This window comes from Athene noctua, chromosome 12 (genome assembly GCF_965140245.1).
Source record: "Athene noctua chromosome 12, bAthNoc1.hap1.1, whole genome shotgun sequence".
Classification (NCBI taxonomy): domain Eukaryota; kingdom Metazoa; phylum Chordata; class Aves; order Strigiformes; family Strigidae; genus Athene; species Athene noctua.
Window position 1 is genome coordinate 22,758,353 of NC_134048.1, and position 15,740 is coordinate 22,774,092.

A 15,740-nucleotide genomic window follows, 5' to 3' on the forward strand; every position below is an offset into this window, starting at 1 on the left:
GGAGATCCAGATCCAGATTCTTTGGAACAGCTGCAGCTCTGGCGATAGAATGACACATCACCGCGGTGGGGCGAGCTCAGGATGGATTTGTATTTCTAGTCAAGGCCTGTTCAGAGCTACCCACCTAGTCTACACAAAGTTCACAAGCTTCTGAGAGAACTTTTACTCGTTTCTCTACAAGATGACATGAAGAGAATGTTCACAAAGTGTAACAGTTCTCTTTAGAATACAGGAAAGGCCCACCTCTAACAAGATGAATGAATGAATGGATGACAGAAGCATATTTTAACCATATTCTCTTTGCTTAGTGTCATTTACCTCTCTGCTGCTTTCTGGTGACATTTATGAGAGTTATGTCATGTAGTGATTCTCCGTGAGACACAAGTTCTGTGAAAATGGTACGGAAACGCCTTAGAGAGTTCATTTGTGTGGAGGCTGAGCTGCTTGGCGCAGCAAGGCCCGAAGGCCCTGTAGAAGGCAGGCCAGAGGGACCTGCTGCTCGCTCAGGATGGCAATGGAAGGCCAGCACCAATGGCACACCTCAAAATGCAAAGGACCTCGTCGCCACAAATCCTGAGATTTCAGACAAAGGCTCCTCAGCAACATGCCAGGCTGCCTCTGCAGCCCTGCAAGCCCCAAGGGGTGTGATTTCTGAGTCTCTGTTTCTTTGTAACCAAGGGGTCACCTCTTTTACCTTGAGCCCTGGGTACTGGATCCAAGTCCACAGGCAGAAGCTGGACTTTCACCTTTTTAAATCCTCGCAGGCAGCAGTGATGAACCTCCTCGGCAGACAGCGTACGACCAACGCTCAGTTTCAGAGCAAGAATCTTAAAACCACCACAAAAAGTTTAACGTCCGTAACGTCGGGACGTTTGTCTTTGACAAATACGGGAATGAGCCTGAGAACGTTGCGCGCTGCCTTCCTCGCTCTTCAGGGTGCGGGAGTCCCCGTGTCACCGATTTCCCGGGGAGGAGGCGCTCAAGGCCGGGGGCAGGAGCGCGGGCGCCCGTGGCAGGCACAGGCCGGGCGCGGGGCTGGCTGAGCACCACAGACAGAGGCGGCCACGGGCCCCACCCCAGGCCTCGGCCCACGGGCATGGGGCCCTGCTTGCCCACGGAGGCTCTGCTGTGCCTCCTTCCTGGCTCTGCTCAACCCCTCACCTTAAATCGGACCCCACCGACACCACCTGGTAGCGGAGCTGGACATCTGCGCCAAAAATGACAAAAGCCAGCGCTGCCCTGGCTCCGATTCTTTGTCTCGGTAACTCCTTTAGCCTTTTACGTGAGCGGAGCGTGGGGCTGCTTGGCTGTAGGTGCCTTAAAGGGTAGTGACAGAAAGTGAGCACTAGAACTAAGATTATTTCCACCTGAATTTTCTGAAACTGCAAGTCACTAGAGTCAGGGTGGCCCCAGTCATCGGGAAACCACTCAAAGATAAGCGAATGAATGGGACTTCCTAGCAGTTACATTCTTTCACCAGTCCCCTGAAAAAGCAACACCAAACTGGGGAGGGAGGGGGAAGAGAAGGCAGAGGAAAATGCTACTAACATGCATTACGTTTGCAGTTTTAAGTAAGCTTCACTGACTCTAGTACTACTTCCTGAAGGGGAATTTTCTTAAAGATATAATCAACAGAAAAAAAAAATGGCTTTGAATTTTCAAATTTTCCTGTACTGTTTATTTTAGCGTGACACATACATCCCAGCTCATGAAGAATTACATTATCTTCAGAAGCAACTCCCCAACCTTTGTGAATTCTGTGGGGTTTTTAAAACCATGGTTTGCAATTCCTCCATAAAGTAGTTCAGACACATTTTGCCTAAATCAGCCCTTCTCTGTTCCCTAGCTGCAAAGTTTATTGTCACACACACGCTTTGGGGGTTAAACTTTTTCCCAGAACTTGGACATACAGAAAAGGTGGTGGGAAACTAACCTTTCCTGTATCAAGTGTCAGTATTAAAATGACAAAAAATAATTCACATCATGATTTTTTTTTTCCACACCTTTCATTTGAATAATCCATAGGCTCCTCTATAGCTGACAGTGTGAGAAAGAGACTTCACCAGCCCCATGGCTTTGATCCAGACCAGGAAACAAAAAAAATGTGCGAGTCGGTGGAGGAGAAACTTTAAACACTTTCATCTGCTGCTCATGGGCACCTCGGGGCGAGCGAGGACAGAAAGGGGCCCCCACCTCTCCTGCGCACCCACAGGCAATGGGGCTGCTGCCGCTGGGCACAGTCAGCCGCCCCCAGCGCTGCGTCAAGGGCATCCCTGTCCCCTGTGGCTTCCTGCCTCACCCGCGGGCAACAGGGCCACTGTGCAGCAGCTGCTGGTGGTCCCGGCTTGGCCTCTTCTCCAGCCATGCCTGAGAGGAGCAGGATGATGAGGGGAAGGGGCTTTGCCCTTGCGTGGTGCTATGCAAAGTTCAGTGCCAAACATGGTACAGCACCAAGCAGAGACATTTTAAAGCAAATTGGGCGTAGATTTATTGCGGTAACCCGTTGGGCAGGTGACAAACTGGTCCAGAAACTCTCCACTTGCTGTTTTGGTTGGAGCTGAGGCTGATTTCCAGCACGGAGATCACCCGTCCTCCACGCAGCGATGCACACGCACGCCTTGAGGAAGGCAGAGCCACAGGTGGACACTCCCTCGGATAGGCCGTGATTTAAGAGCCAAAAATAACAACTAAGAATAATTTTAACAGCTTTCCTAGAACTATGAGTGCGTGGGATTGCGGTAGGCCCGGGAGCCAAGAATCGGGGAGTTGCCTGGGACAGTGATTTTGCAGCCCAGCAGGCACCCAGCACCCCTCTGAGAGCCTCCCGTGCCTGAGCAGGGAGATGGTGGCAGGTCAGCCGGGAAGGGTTGGTTGGGTAAAAATCCCTCAGGAGGGATCTGGGGCTGACAGCAGCCTCGGCCCTGGCCAGCACTCTCGGAGCCAGGAACCAGCAGTTGATGGAGGGCTCAGGCATGTGCTGATGACTTTCCTCCCACCTTTATGCCACATCAATTATTTCTTCAGCAGCATAACTTATTTTCAGTTTATCTTCACTTAGTGAGCAAGGTGGCAACTACTTTCACTAGGAAAAAAAAAAAAAAAAAAAAAAAAGTGGCCTTAAAGGCATCACTGAACTTACATTAGCAGTTGAAAACCAATACTTGGGCGTTCTGACGCTTCCTTTGCTGTCACTTCCACACCCCAACACTGCTGCCTGCGTGGAGGCTGCTGCAAAGACAGAAGCTTGGCCCGAGTGCTTTGGGTGTTTAAAACCTCAGAGAAGATGATGTTGTTTTTTTTTTTTTTTTCTTTGCAACCAGAACTGCTTTCTGACCTGCCTGAAGTAAGAAAGTGACTGAGAGAACATGTAACTTGCTACTCCCAGGAGCAGCATTTCCAGAAAAGTTTCCAGCTGGGGAAGTCCAGTTTTCCTCCTGCACACCACATCTCAGGTAAAAAAGCTTTTGCCTGCCCTAAAAATTTTTTAAAAACCAAACACATGTGTTTATCTACAAATAAACACCACAAACCAAAGCAATAAATACAGATGATGCTTTCAAAAGTTTAATCATTTAATGTTGCTGTGTATCTTTGTTAACATTTAAATGTCACACTAAATATCGTTTCTAATCTATTTCAGTATGACAGTTTGTTTACTACCCCCCCAGGGCAAGGTGCCAGGAGCCAGCACTTACTCTCTACTTGTTGCATGATTACACCTTCGGGAAATGTGATGCAATTTGCAAATCCTCCTTCATCTGGCTTCATCCTATTCCGTCTAATTTGATTTATGCAGAAAAGATAAATTGCTTTAGCTGTAGCTCACCTTTGCCTCCAGCTGCAGGGGCTGAAGGAAGCAGGTTGGTTCCAGCACAGGGTCTGAAACACAGTTTGTAAACTCAACCACTGATTCAAGAGATATTGCATGTGCTGATGCTAGACATTACACGGTGACCCACATTTTGGGTTTTTTTTTCATGTTATAAAATGTTTTATTTAAGTTCACCATCTTCTGCAAGTAAGGAACGGCACACGCCAGCAAACAGCCTGGAAAAAATATTGTGGCTTCTCGGTGAGGATTTTATAAAAGGCAAAGCTGGAATAGTATTGGAAAGAAGATGGTTAGTGGGGTCATTTAAAATCAGGCCCTCGGAAATGATAGGAGAGACCTGAAGTTGTTTATATTCCCTCAATTAAAGCATCTGCTGGACCTTATGAGTTCTGACATTGCTTCTTAATGACCCATCCTGTCCTGCCACCAAACTTGAGCCTCGGTGCAGCTGGGACTGCCACAGGGGGACCTGGGGGGTGATTGCCAGCCGGCGGAACAGGAGCCAGCAGTGTGCCCAGGGGGCCAAGGAGGGCAACGGCATCCTGGCTTGTGTCAGCACTGGCGTGGCCAGCAGGGACAGGGAAGGGATCTGAGCCCTGGGCTCGGCACTGGGGAGGCCGCCCCTCGATTCCTGGGTTCAGTTTTGGGCCCCTCACCCCAAAAAGGCCATTGAATGACTCGAGCGTGGCCAGAGAAGGGCAACGGAGCTGGGGCAGGGTCTGGAGCACAGGTCTGCTGGGGAGCGGCTGGGGGAACTCGGGGGGTTCAGTCTGGAGCAGAGGAGGCTGAGGGGAGACCTCCTGGCCCTCTGCAACTCCCTGCCAGGAGGGGGCAGAGAGGGGGGATGAGTCTCTGGAGCCAAGGCCCCAGCGCCAGGCCCCGAGGGAATGGCCTCAAGCTGCCCAGGGCAGGGTCAGGCTGGCTCTGAGGAAGGATTTCTGTGCAGAAGGGGCTGTTGGGCGTTGGAATGGGCTGCCCAGGGCAGGGGGGAGTCCCCGGGATCCCTGGAGGGGTTGAAGAGTCGGGCTGAGCCAGCGCTGAGGGATCTGGGGGAGTTGGGAAGGGTCAGGGTGAGGGTCATGGTTGGGCTGGAGGAGCTGCAAGGGCTTTTCCAGCCTGGATGATTCTGGGATTCTGTGGAGGCAGAGGTGGGGAGGCTTCCTGCCAGGGAGACGCAAAGCGTGGGAGGGGGGCAGGCGGCCGGGCACTGGGAATCACCCACCAGAAGCCGGTGCCCTCCCTGCCCCCTTGCCCCATCCTGAGCGCAGCTGGGAGGGAAACCCCCTGCTCCTCGCGCCTGCCGCTGCGACGCCCGGTACCGAGACAGGGCTTCTGCCCGTTTGACTGGAAAGGCCAAATTCAGCCCATCTAAAACTGTGGACTGTAGTTCCCGCATTTCCTACAGAGCCAGGAGCGGGAAGGGGATGCTGCCACAGGGAGCTGTCGGCCGTACCTGTTTCTTTCCACTGATTCCATCCATGCCCGCTGATGCCATCTTGTGCCACTGGTGGCCACCGCTCCAGCCCACCCCACCACTCTCTGTGTCTGAAATTGTGGGCAACCAACCTTGGTGTTACTGCTGGAAAAAAAAGAAAAAAGCCATGGCTTTGGACACGGAACAAAGCAAAAAGTCTGGGTTTGGTTGCACTGAGGGTCTCTCCAGGTTGTTCCTCTATTCTCTGGTGTCATCGTCTAGAGATGCAGCTATGGAAAGGCCCAACCAGCACCAGCCCAGCATGTGCCTTCCCCCCCCCCCCCCCCCCCCCCCCCCCCCCACCTCCAACCTCTCCTCCACGTGGGGGCAAGAGAAGCCCAATGGGGAAACACGGACAGTGGGATTGAGGCACCTTCGGCAATTTCGATGACAACACCGAGCTGCAGTGACACGCTGAGGGCAGGGATGGGCCATCCTGAGGGGCCTGGACAGGCTGGAGAGGGGGGACTGGCAAACCCCATGGAGTTCAGCAAGGCCAAGTGCAAGGTCCTGCCCGTGGGTCGGGACAATCCCAAGCACAAACACAGGTTGGGCGACAGGGGATGAGAGCAGCCCCAAGGAGAAGGACTTGGGGGTGCTGGTGGGTGGAAAAGTGCCTGTGAGCCAGCGCTGGCAGCCCAGAAAGGCCCCGTGTGCTGGGCTGCACCCAGAGCAGGGTGGGCACAGGGCCGGGGGGGGATTCTCCCCCTCTGCTCTGCTCTGGGAGACCCCCCTGCAGGGCTGGGTCCAGCTCTGGGGCACCAACAGCAGAAGGACACGGACCTGCTGGAGCGGGGCCAGAGGAGGCCACGGAGACGCTCAGGGGCTCGGTGATGCGCAGGCAGAAATTTCCCTTATTATTTCACAATCCCCGCAGGGCTGAGCGCAGCCGAAGATGCTCTGACGGAGCAATTTCAGTTCCCCACAGGTCAGTGACGCTCCCGAAGGGCTGTGACCCCCTCTCCCATGCTGCCTCTCCCCCGAGCCCCCTGTTTGATGCCATTTCTCAGAACTGGGCTCCACTATCATTTTCCACCCACACGAGCTGGATTGATACGTGTCAGCCTTTCCCATCATCAGGTTTGTGTTACCGTATCAATAGTTCATTGAGGGAATGATTTTATCTGCCGCTGGGGGAGGTGACAGATGCTCTCCGTGTGGCATTTGCGCAGATGGGGGGGTTCCCACACACACCCCCCCCAGCCTCCTGTGGACCCGGGACACCCCCTCAGGGGTCATCCCGCTCCGACAACTTGTCTCAGGGGCCCCAGGGACACCAGCTCGGGACAGACGGACGGACGCACGCTGCACCACGCTGCCCTGGCCCACGCCAGCTCCTACACCTTCCTCCCAGTGCCAGCGAGGGGAAACCTCCAAACTCTGACCCAGCCTCTCGATTTTGTGGGAAATTCAATTATTAGGAATCATCACCATCTTTTTTTCCCAGGAAAACCTGCTTTTTCAGGCTAATTTAAGCAGCGGAACAGGCGTGCTGCAGCCCGCTCCTGCCGTTGTGATGTCCGGGCTGCCAGTACAAAAAGAAATGGGAAAAGGTTTGGTTGAAATGCAAAGTTCCTTGGGCTATGCAACACCTTGGCTTTATTGACTTTTTTTAAAAAAATAAATAAATATTTAAAGTTAAATGTTTCTAAATGAATTTAACAGTTTACAACTATTTACATGCAGCACTGCCTGACAGTGTTGGGTGTTGGCATGAGCAGAGCTGGTGCCAAGCTGCTTCACCTGCACCTGCAGCAGCGCATGGAAAAGGGCATTTAAGAATTTGGGCAAGAAATGAGCCATTTTGGCGAGTCAGCTTTTTCTCCCTATGAAATTCCCACTAGCCAACACAGTTCAGCCATGGTGGGAAATAACTGCGGGTCTGTGTCTGCTCTTCTGCTCAGGGATGCGGTGGTTTGAATCCCTGAGCTGCTGCTGGGTTTCTGGTGTCCTCTGGGATGGTCTGGGGTGGGATGGGATGGCCTGGGACAGTGGGGAGTGGCATTGGACACGGTGGGATGGCCTGGGACAGTGTGGGACAGTGTGGGATGGTGTGGGATGGCCTGGGACAGTGTGGGACAGTGTGGGATGGTGTGGGATGGCCTGGGACGGTGGGGGACAGCGTGGCCCACCAGCACAGCGGAGAGGCGCCGTGCCAGGCCGGCGCTGCAGGAGCCGTCCGCGCAGGATGGGATACGTGCTGCAGAGCTGAGCAAGCCCTCGTTAAAACCTGAACACCCACACGCCAGAAAACCCACTCAGCTACTTCTTCCTTTACATGCAAGAGCAATTTTTTTTTTTTTTTTTTTGTCTTTGCAGATGTTTAACATCTTGATAAAAGTTTTGAGGTTTTTCTTTTCTTTCAAATCTGTCTTTGGCTAATGGAGCTTGCCGTGGCTGCTGCCATTATGGCCGAACGACGTGAATATTTTCTCACACCCGGTTCAGCTGGTCCTCCCCGACAACAGCCACACACCTTCTCCAAAGCGCTGCCATCACCCGTGACACCCTTCTGCACCGGCAATGGCCGAGCTGCGCCACAGGGCACCGCGGTCCCAGCATGTCCCCAGGGCCACCGCCAAGGAGAAGGGGCCACGCGGGAGGAGAGACCCCCACACACACCCACCGGGGTGCCCTGGAAAGCAGCACCAGGCACTGGGTGCTCGCACCTCCATCCGTGGTGGTGGTGACCCCGGGGTGGGTGGGCGCTGAGGTGGCTGCAGGACCCTGTGCGGGTGGTGGAGGTGCCAAAGCAAATATCTGCCTTCATGTGGCTTTGGCTGCTGGATTTCTAACCCGAGGGTGACACCGATCCCCGAGCTGCAGCCGCAGCACCCAGCGCACAGACCCACCTGCACGGCAAGGCTGGGCTGGCTCCCGGCGGGGAGATGCCTCCAAACTCAACCAGATACCTCTGGGGTCACGTCAGCCCCCAGGAGACATTAACACCCAGGGCGGGAGCCTGGCGGGGACCCGGCCACGCACATCCCGGAGCTGATCCTTCTCCATAACTCTCTTTTCCACCGTGGAGACAAGCAAAGCTTCAGGAGACATTTCTCTGCACATATAATCATGGCTTGACTCTACTCAAGCCTTGCAACGCGCTCGGTTAAGTCGTGCACACTTTCATGGTTTTCCACGTGCAGCGTGTTACAAACACCCTCGATAGTAAATAGATCCTCAAACATCAAAGAGAAATTCTCAACATCTCATCCCAGTATCTCTTCATCTATCAATTAGGTGATTAAAATCTGCATGGTAGCTGAATAACAGATAATGTTGGTTAAGGGCAAAAAGTCTTCGCCGTCATTACATAATGCCCTTCTTTGGGGCGAATGGCACTTCCCACTGTCTCGCCTGATCAGCACAGGAAGACACCTATATTTGGTAGTCAATGGAGATGTCGGTCCTTCTTCGCACTATAAAAATGGTGCTCTGCCAAGCAGCCAGCAGAGAGGCCCCGGCCAGCCCGCCCAGCCAGCACGGGAAGCGCTCGGCGGCAGCGGCAGGATGCTCCCCTCGCTGAAGGCTGCTCTCGCTCTCCTCTCCCTGCTCCAGCTCATCTCTTCCAGACCACTGACCACCACCTCTCCCAAACGAAAGCTGTCGGAGATCACCCACCTCATCCAGCAGCTCAACTCAGGAGTGCAGGTAAATGCTGCCACACTTCCTGGCTTTTCTTTGCTTACAGACCAGAGGAACATAATTGATGATGATGATGATGTTCCTTGGTGCTCAGGGCCAGGCACTGGCACCCTCTGGGCCATGCAGGAGCTGTTCCCAACCGGCTCAGCCTGCTGCATCCCACCTCCAGCTTTGGGCACCCTGGCCCCTTTCAGCCTAGACTTTGGGTGCTCAGCACATCACGCGGTGGTGCAAGAGCTGCTGGGGTCAGGCAGGATGAAGTTTTCCACCTGACACTGGGCACATTGCAGCAAAAAATGCTGAGGAACAAAACAACCTCCCCCAAACCTCTCTGTCCAACAGACAGAGCTGTGTTGGGGATGGGGACGTGGTGGCCTGGTGCTGCAGGAGCTGCCAATGGGTCCCTGCTCTGCTGAGCACCTGGGGACCCTCCCACCCCTTCCCAAACAACTGCCTGCACCAACAAACCTGGGGCCCATCTTCCCAGGAGCCTGTTTTGAAATAATTTGCTGAAAGATGGATCTCGGCGGTGGTGGCACTGGGGTTCATCCACACCGTGTCCCGCCGGAGAGGGATGGGGACACCCTGCCCATCCCGGGGGAGGGCGCAGCTGGCGGCTCCTCGGGGACGGTCTCATAACAACGGTCTCTCAATGATGGTTCTCCCTTGTGTCACCTCTCCAGGTCCCCTGCAATGACACCCGCGTGGCACAGGTCACCTTCACGGATCGAAAGGTAAAAGATGATGGCGAGACAGGTGGAAAAAAGCGTTTGTAATAAACACAGACATAGCCGGCACCCTCCTCGCCGCGGCGCACAGCCCACGGACCAGAGGTAGTTTTATTAGTCACCGAGCAAGAGCTGCTCAGGTGCCAGTGGCTGGGGGCGAGCACACGGCTGCACCCAAGGACCTGCCTCCAGCGCCTCTGTCCCCCCCCCCAGCTCCCCCCAACCCCGGCCTTTGGGCACAACCCAGGGCCTGAGTCACCACCCAGGGCTGTGATTCCAGCCATGAATGAAAGGAAGGTTAGGAAGTTGCTGTGAAATCTCCCACCAGCCCCAGACACCTTGATAAGTAGCATCAACTTCAATCAACTCTGTGGTTCTAATAATTCCCCTCTCCGCTGTTTTTCCCAGCTGACGGAGCAGGAGCTGCTGTGCCAGGCTGCCACGGCGCTCGCCAAAGTCGAGAAGTGCAAGAAAGACTATCAGCCATTCATCATCAACCTGCAGAGCCTGCACGGCCAGAGGGTAAGCAGGAGCTGCAGCCCCCCACTCCAAGCCCACCACCCCACTCTGTGTCTCTGAGCCCCCCACGGCGGCTTCGCCAAGCACCGGCTCCCCAGAGGTACCCCCAGGGCTGAGCGAGCCGGTGATTGTGACTTGCACAGGATCGTTGTCCTCCCTGGGAAGAGGGTGAATGTCCCCGGGCCAGTCCTGACCACTCCAGGCCAGTGGCCAATGGGGGTCACAGCGCTGGGGCAGGAGCCGGGTGCTTGTCCTTGAGCCAAGGACAAATTCCCACCCTCCTGGGGCAGCAGCCTCACAACTATTTGCTGAATCATTTAGAGACAGAGGGAATGGAAACAAACCATCTGCTTGGGCTGGTAGCCTGGCTACCTGCCCTCTCAGCCGCTAAACCCTGCTGTCAGCTCTAATGTCTTTATGTTTTCCCTTCCCCAGAACTGCTCCCTGAGCAACGAAAATGAGATTTATCTGCGCAACTTCTTGCCGGAGCTGGGGAACTTCACCCAGGGGATGTACAGGCGCCTGGCCGTGCTGGCTGCACAGTGAGACGGGGCCGCCGCCAGCCCCGAGCCCCGGGACCTTACTGCTGATAGCTCTTAAAATAGGTTTTGCAGAGGTTTTTTGGGTTTTTTTTTTTTTTTTGCTCCTTGTTGCATGCACTTCCTCAGCTCTGCCCCAGCCCTCCTAAACCCAACGCACCCCTGACAGCAAGTCCCCGCGGGTAACGCCGGGCACCCGGGATCGTCTGCCCGCGATGGGAAACGTCCCTTTGCCGGCACCTCCCCAGCGAGCCTCCGAGTTAGACACGGCTCAGCCTCCGCAGGAGAGGCCTCGTCAGGCCGAGGCTGCCCTTAACCGCTCCCTCCCACCCTGCGGCTCCTCCAGCCGGCACGAGGTGGGATGCAGCCCCCCGGCAGGGCTGGATGTGTCCCCCGCGAGGGCTGCGGCCCCCCAGGAAGGCTGGATGTGACCCCTCGGGTGGGCTACAGCCCCCAGGAAGTCTGGATGTGACCCCCAGAAGGGCTGTGGCCCCCTTAGGAAGGCTTGCAGGAGGCTTTGCCCGGCCGGCAGGAGCAGAGCATCACGCCTGGACCAGGCGACCGAGCTTTTTAACTTGTTCACCTCCTCCTGCAGCGCCTACCAAAACCAAAACCAAATTATCTGCTTCCTGTTCCTCTTACTGCAGGGAGGCTTCTTCATAATCGTCTTCCCTTCCTAAAGAGATCAAAATCTAGGCTGAAATGATGCATTTTTCACTAACGAGTTACTACAGCAGCGTGGGGGGGGACACGACTCCCCGCGGCGCCCGGTGGGAGTGGAGCCGGGGAAGTGCAGCATCCGAGAGCGAAACCTGGGAGGGGAAAGAGCGGAGGGAGGGGGCTGCCTCGCCGCCCGCCAGAACTTACTGTAACCCTCATTGTGTCTTTTGTATTGTCCGTGTGCTTTTAAATTATTAATAGTGAAAACCAGGAGAGTCTGCAGGCTAACTTTGGATCTAATGGGTGCTCACTGGCATCGTACTTCTGGAGTTTATTTATTATTATATTTTATTTAAATAACTTATTTTTATACCGCGTAATCTAAATATTCAAGACCAAAAAGTCCTGGCTGTGGAAAGCTTTCCTCTGCTTGGGACCCAAAACAGAAAGGAAAAGCCAGTCTTCAAGTGTTCTATTTTTAAGTTATATATGAGTATTTCTCTAGAGTACAGTCATATTTAAAATATTGCTACCTCATCCTTAGGAACTATAATTGCCTAATTGCTTTTCCAGGACAACAAATGAACGCGTGCTGAGTCGTAATTTATTGTTTTTCCCTCTATTTAAAATATTTGTATTACGACAGAGTTAATATATTCAAATTACCGTGTATTTTGATGTCTTCATTTTATTTTTATTTTTCATTTCAACTTTGCACTGATGTTATAAAAGTGTCTCAGGGCTTAAGCAATAAACTACCGAATAACGAGCTCTTGGTACTGATGGTTTCTGCTGTCAATTCCCCTCTTCTCACCTTCAGCAGTTAATGAAAAGCGTTGGGGGGTGCTGCCTCCTTGGTCAGTTGGCATGGGGGGATGGGATGGGGAAAACCGGTATTTTGGGGCCATATCACAGAATCACAGAATCGTCTGGGCTGGAAAAGCCCTTGCAGCTCCTCCAGCCCAACCATGACCCTCCCCCTGACCGTTCCCAACTCCCCCAGATCCCTCAGCGCTGGCTCAGCCCGACTCTTCAACCCCTCCAGGGATCCCGGGGACTCCCCCCTGCCCTGGGCAGCCCATTCCAACGCCCAACAGCCCCTTCTGCACAGAAATCCTTCCTCAGAGCCAGCCTGACCCTGCCCTGGGCAGCCCATTCCAACGCCCAACAATCCATTATATGCAGCATACACAGGATATATACAGCAAATCTACTCAATCTGCCATTAAGAGCAAGATTTCAAGAAAGTAAAAGGCACCAATGAACCTACCTGGCTTGTGGCGTAGGAAATCACAGGGCGATGGGAAGGGTTGGCGGAGCAGGGATGAGAGTCCTCGGTTGGGATGAGGGTCTTTGCCAGTCAGAGAGGGATCTGTGGGGGTTGATCAATACCCGGCTGAACAGGAGCCAGCAGTGTGCCCAGGGGGCCAAGGAGGGCAACGGCATCCTGGCTTGTGTCAGCACTGGCGTGGCCAGCAGGGACAGGGAAGGGATCTGAGCCCTGGGCTCGGCACTGGGGAGGCCGCCCCTCGATTCCTGGGTTCAGTTTTGGGCCCCTCACCCCAAAAAGGCCATTGAATGACTCGAGCGTGGCCAGAGAAGGGCAACGGAGCTGGGGCAGGGTCTGGAGCACAGGTCTGCTGGGGAGCGGCTGGGGGAACTGGGGGGGTTCAGTCTGGAGCAGAGGAGGCTGAGGGGAGACCTCCTGGCCCTCTGCAACTCCCTGCCAGGAGGGGGCAGAGAGGGGGGATGAGTCTCTGGAGCCAAGGCCCCAGCGCCAGGCCCCGAGGGAATGGCCTCAAGCTGCCCAGGGCAGGGTCAGGCTGGCTCTGAGGAAGGATTTCTGTGCAGAAGGGGCTGTTGGGCGTTGGAATGGGCTGCCCAGGGCAGGGGGGAGTCCCCGGGATCCCTGGAGGGGTTGAAGAGTCGGGCTGAGCCAGCGCTGAGGGATCTGGGGGAGTTGGGAACGGTCAGGGTGAGGGTCATGGTTGGGCTGGAGGAGCTGCAAGGGCTTTTCCAGCCCAGATGATTCTGGGATTGTGTGTCTGGTGCATGAGGCCAGGATGCTGGGGAGTATGTTGGGGTGCAGCCTGTGGTAAGGGCGCAGCAGGGCTGAAACAGGAGCCAGTGAGTGGCAAAGCAGGGGGAAGGCACATTGGGCTGATGGGTGAGGGAAGGGACAGGACTGGCTCATGGGACGGGGGCCTGCTTGGGCAGGTACATGGGTAGGAAATAGATGGGCTGCTGGAAATTGCTATAAATGCAGGAAATTATTATAAATGTGTGAGCTGGGGCATTAAAACTGCAGCCTTTGGCCCTGGATAAACCCCAGCATTATTAGCACCAGGCGTGGCAGGTAAGGGACGTGCATGAAAACAGCAGCACATCCCTGCCACTGCCCCCCAAAGCTCACCCTGGGCAGCGCGGGACACCGGGGCAAACCCTCACGGCCTGTTCTCAGTGGCTGCCCTGGATTGCTCCGGTTTGGGCCGGGAAAAGAGCCCGTGGCCGTGGCTTACAGTGGGACTTGATGGCTGCGGCGGGGGCGGCGCTGGGAGCCCAGCAGGATCCTCCTGTGACGGGGAGATGCTTCGAACCACAGAGCGCGCGGAGGGAGAACGGCAGTGAAGAAAAACTGCAGACGCGTTTCTGAACCCAGCACCTTCCTTTGGGAGGGAAAATGGCAGCAGGTTCAGCCCCTGAACGATGGCTGAGACAAAGGTGCAGCCGGGGCTCCAGAAACAACCCTCCTGCCCAGCACGGGCAGGGACAGGGACGGCGCCGGGGCCGTCCCAGTGGCGGCGATGGGGCCATCGCTGCCATCGGCCGCATCCCACCCTCGGGGAAGGACGTGGGAATTTTTCCCTTCACTGGTGACTTTCCCATCACACAGCGATGCAGTTTTCCACCATGAATCAGCCCGACTAGCTCAAAGGTTACAGTTTTTTCTGCTAATTTAGCATTTTCTGTTCATTTACTCCACCTTCAAAGCTTTTCACTGGGGAAACCACGGTGTCTGCGGGACGGGGCCACCACTTCCATCCCCTTCCCCAGCATCACTTCTAGGCAGGGAGCATCCCACCACCACCCCTTCCCAGAGCCCCGGGGCAGCTCCGGGGGTCCGGGCAAGGGGCCCGGTGCCACGGCCACCACCTGCCGAGGCCACCGGCGCCGTGCGGCCCCGCAGCCGGGGAGCACCCGCTTATCTGCTCCATCGAGAGCGGTGCAGGTAGGAGCCGGCGCAGCGCTCCGCCGGCAAATCCCTCGCAAAGGTCTTTCTGAGTCAGTGGCACTAACTTCATCTGGGGCATTTCGTAATTAGACAAACAAAATTACTCTCAGTCTGGCTGCTCCTGGATTAATCGAGCACTCGCAAACTCTTATCAAGCATCTGATGGCAAGTTGCTATTTGAGTTAGAAAAATACCTATTAGTTATTACAAAACTCCAAAGTTTCCCAGCTCAGCTAATTTCTCAGCGCGATTTCCTGCGGCAGCGCTGGTCGGTGGTGCCAGCAGAGCCCATCACCTGAACCCCGAGAGGGGCAGGACGGGCCGGGGCAGCCTCCACCTTGCCGAGACGCCGGGACCAGAGTCACAAAAATCTCATTTTCCCAGGCAAGCGCCGGCGCTCCCAGGCACCGACACTGCGGGACCACCCCAGGCCGGCTCCCTGCCCCTCGCCTGCATCCCCGCAGGGTGCCACGGGCAGGGTCACGCTGTTTCAGGGGTCCCGTTTGGCCAGGAGGGCCCCCCAGTCTCCATAAACCCCCCAGCCCCAGGAGGCAGCGATGCCCTGCTCCTCCCCAGGAGGGTTTTGTCCCCACGGGCCCCAGGCAGGGCTCTGCCGCGCTTTCCGTTTCTGCCTGGGCACAGGTTAAGATAACCGTAGACAGAAAATGGTATGCAGATGAAGGATGCTTTGCATGATTTGGAGATATTCAAATGAAACACGAGATGGAAGAGCTTGCAGGACAGTTAGAATAAAAAAAGCAAAGCTTATTTGAGCGCGGTCAGAGCTGTGGTCTCCCCGGTTCAGCCACTTTCACCTCACGGTATCAAGTCTTGGGATACAGAGAAATGAAGAATCCCCAAATTGGGCAGTTTACAAACTTTTCTTTTGTACGTGACCTGACTCCCACCACCGTTATCTTACGGTGGAAATTTCCTACGTTGAAACGTAATGCAAGATCAGAAGAAAATCTTGACTTTTACAAAAAAAAGACCTGTTGTCCTAATTGGATAGGAGCAACTTTGGAAAGTGCAGATAAGGGAAAATAAGTTTTTCCTACAGGTTCAGCAATTTTACAGCCTTAAATTGAGATGTTTCTTCCAGAAAAGCACA

At 54.9% G+C, this 15,740-nt stretch overlaps 1 protein-coding gene across 1 annotated transcript; it reads left to right on the forward strand.

Annotated features, from left to right (window-relative positions):
• The first annotated feature begins 8,816 nt into the window (after positions 1-8,816).
• Positions 8,817-11,311, forward strand: LOC141965240 (uncharacterized). The gene is made up of 6 exons (XM_074916491.1): positions 8,817-8,957; positions 9,635-9,685; positions 10,088-10,201; positions 10,634-10,740; positions 10,907-11,093; positions 11,237-11,311. The coding sequence occupies exons 1-6, from the start codon at positions 8,817-8,819 to the stop codon at positions 11,309-11,311; spliced, it is 675 nt and encodes a 224-aa protein (XP_074772592.1).
• The last annotated feature ends 4,429 nt before the right edge of the window (positions 11,312-15,740 follow it).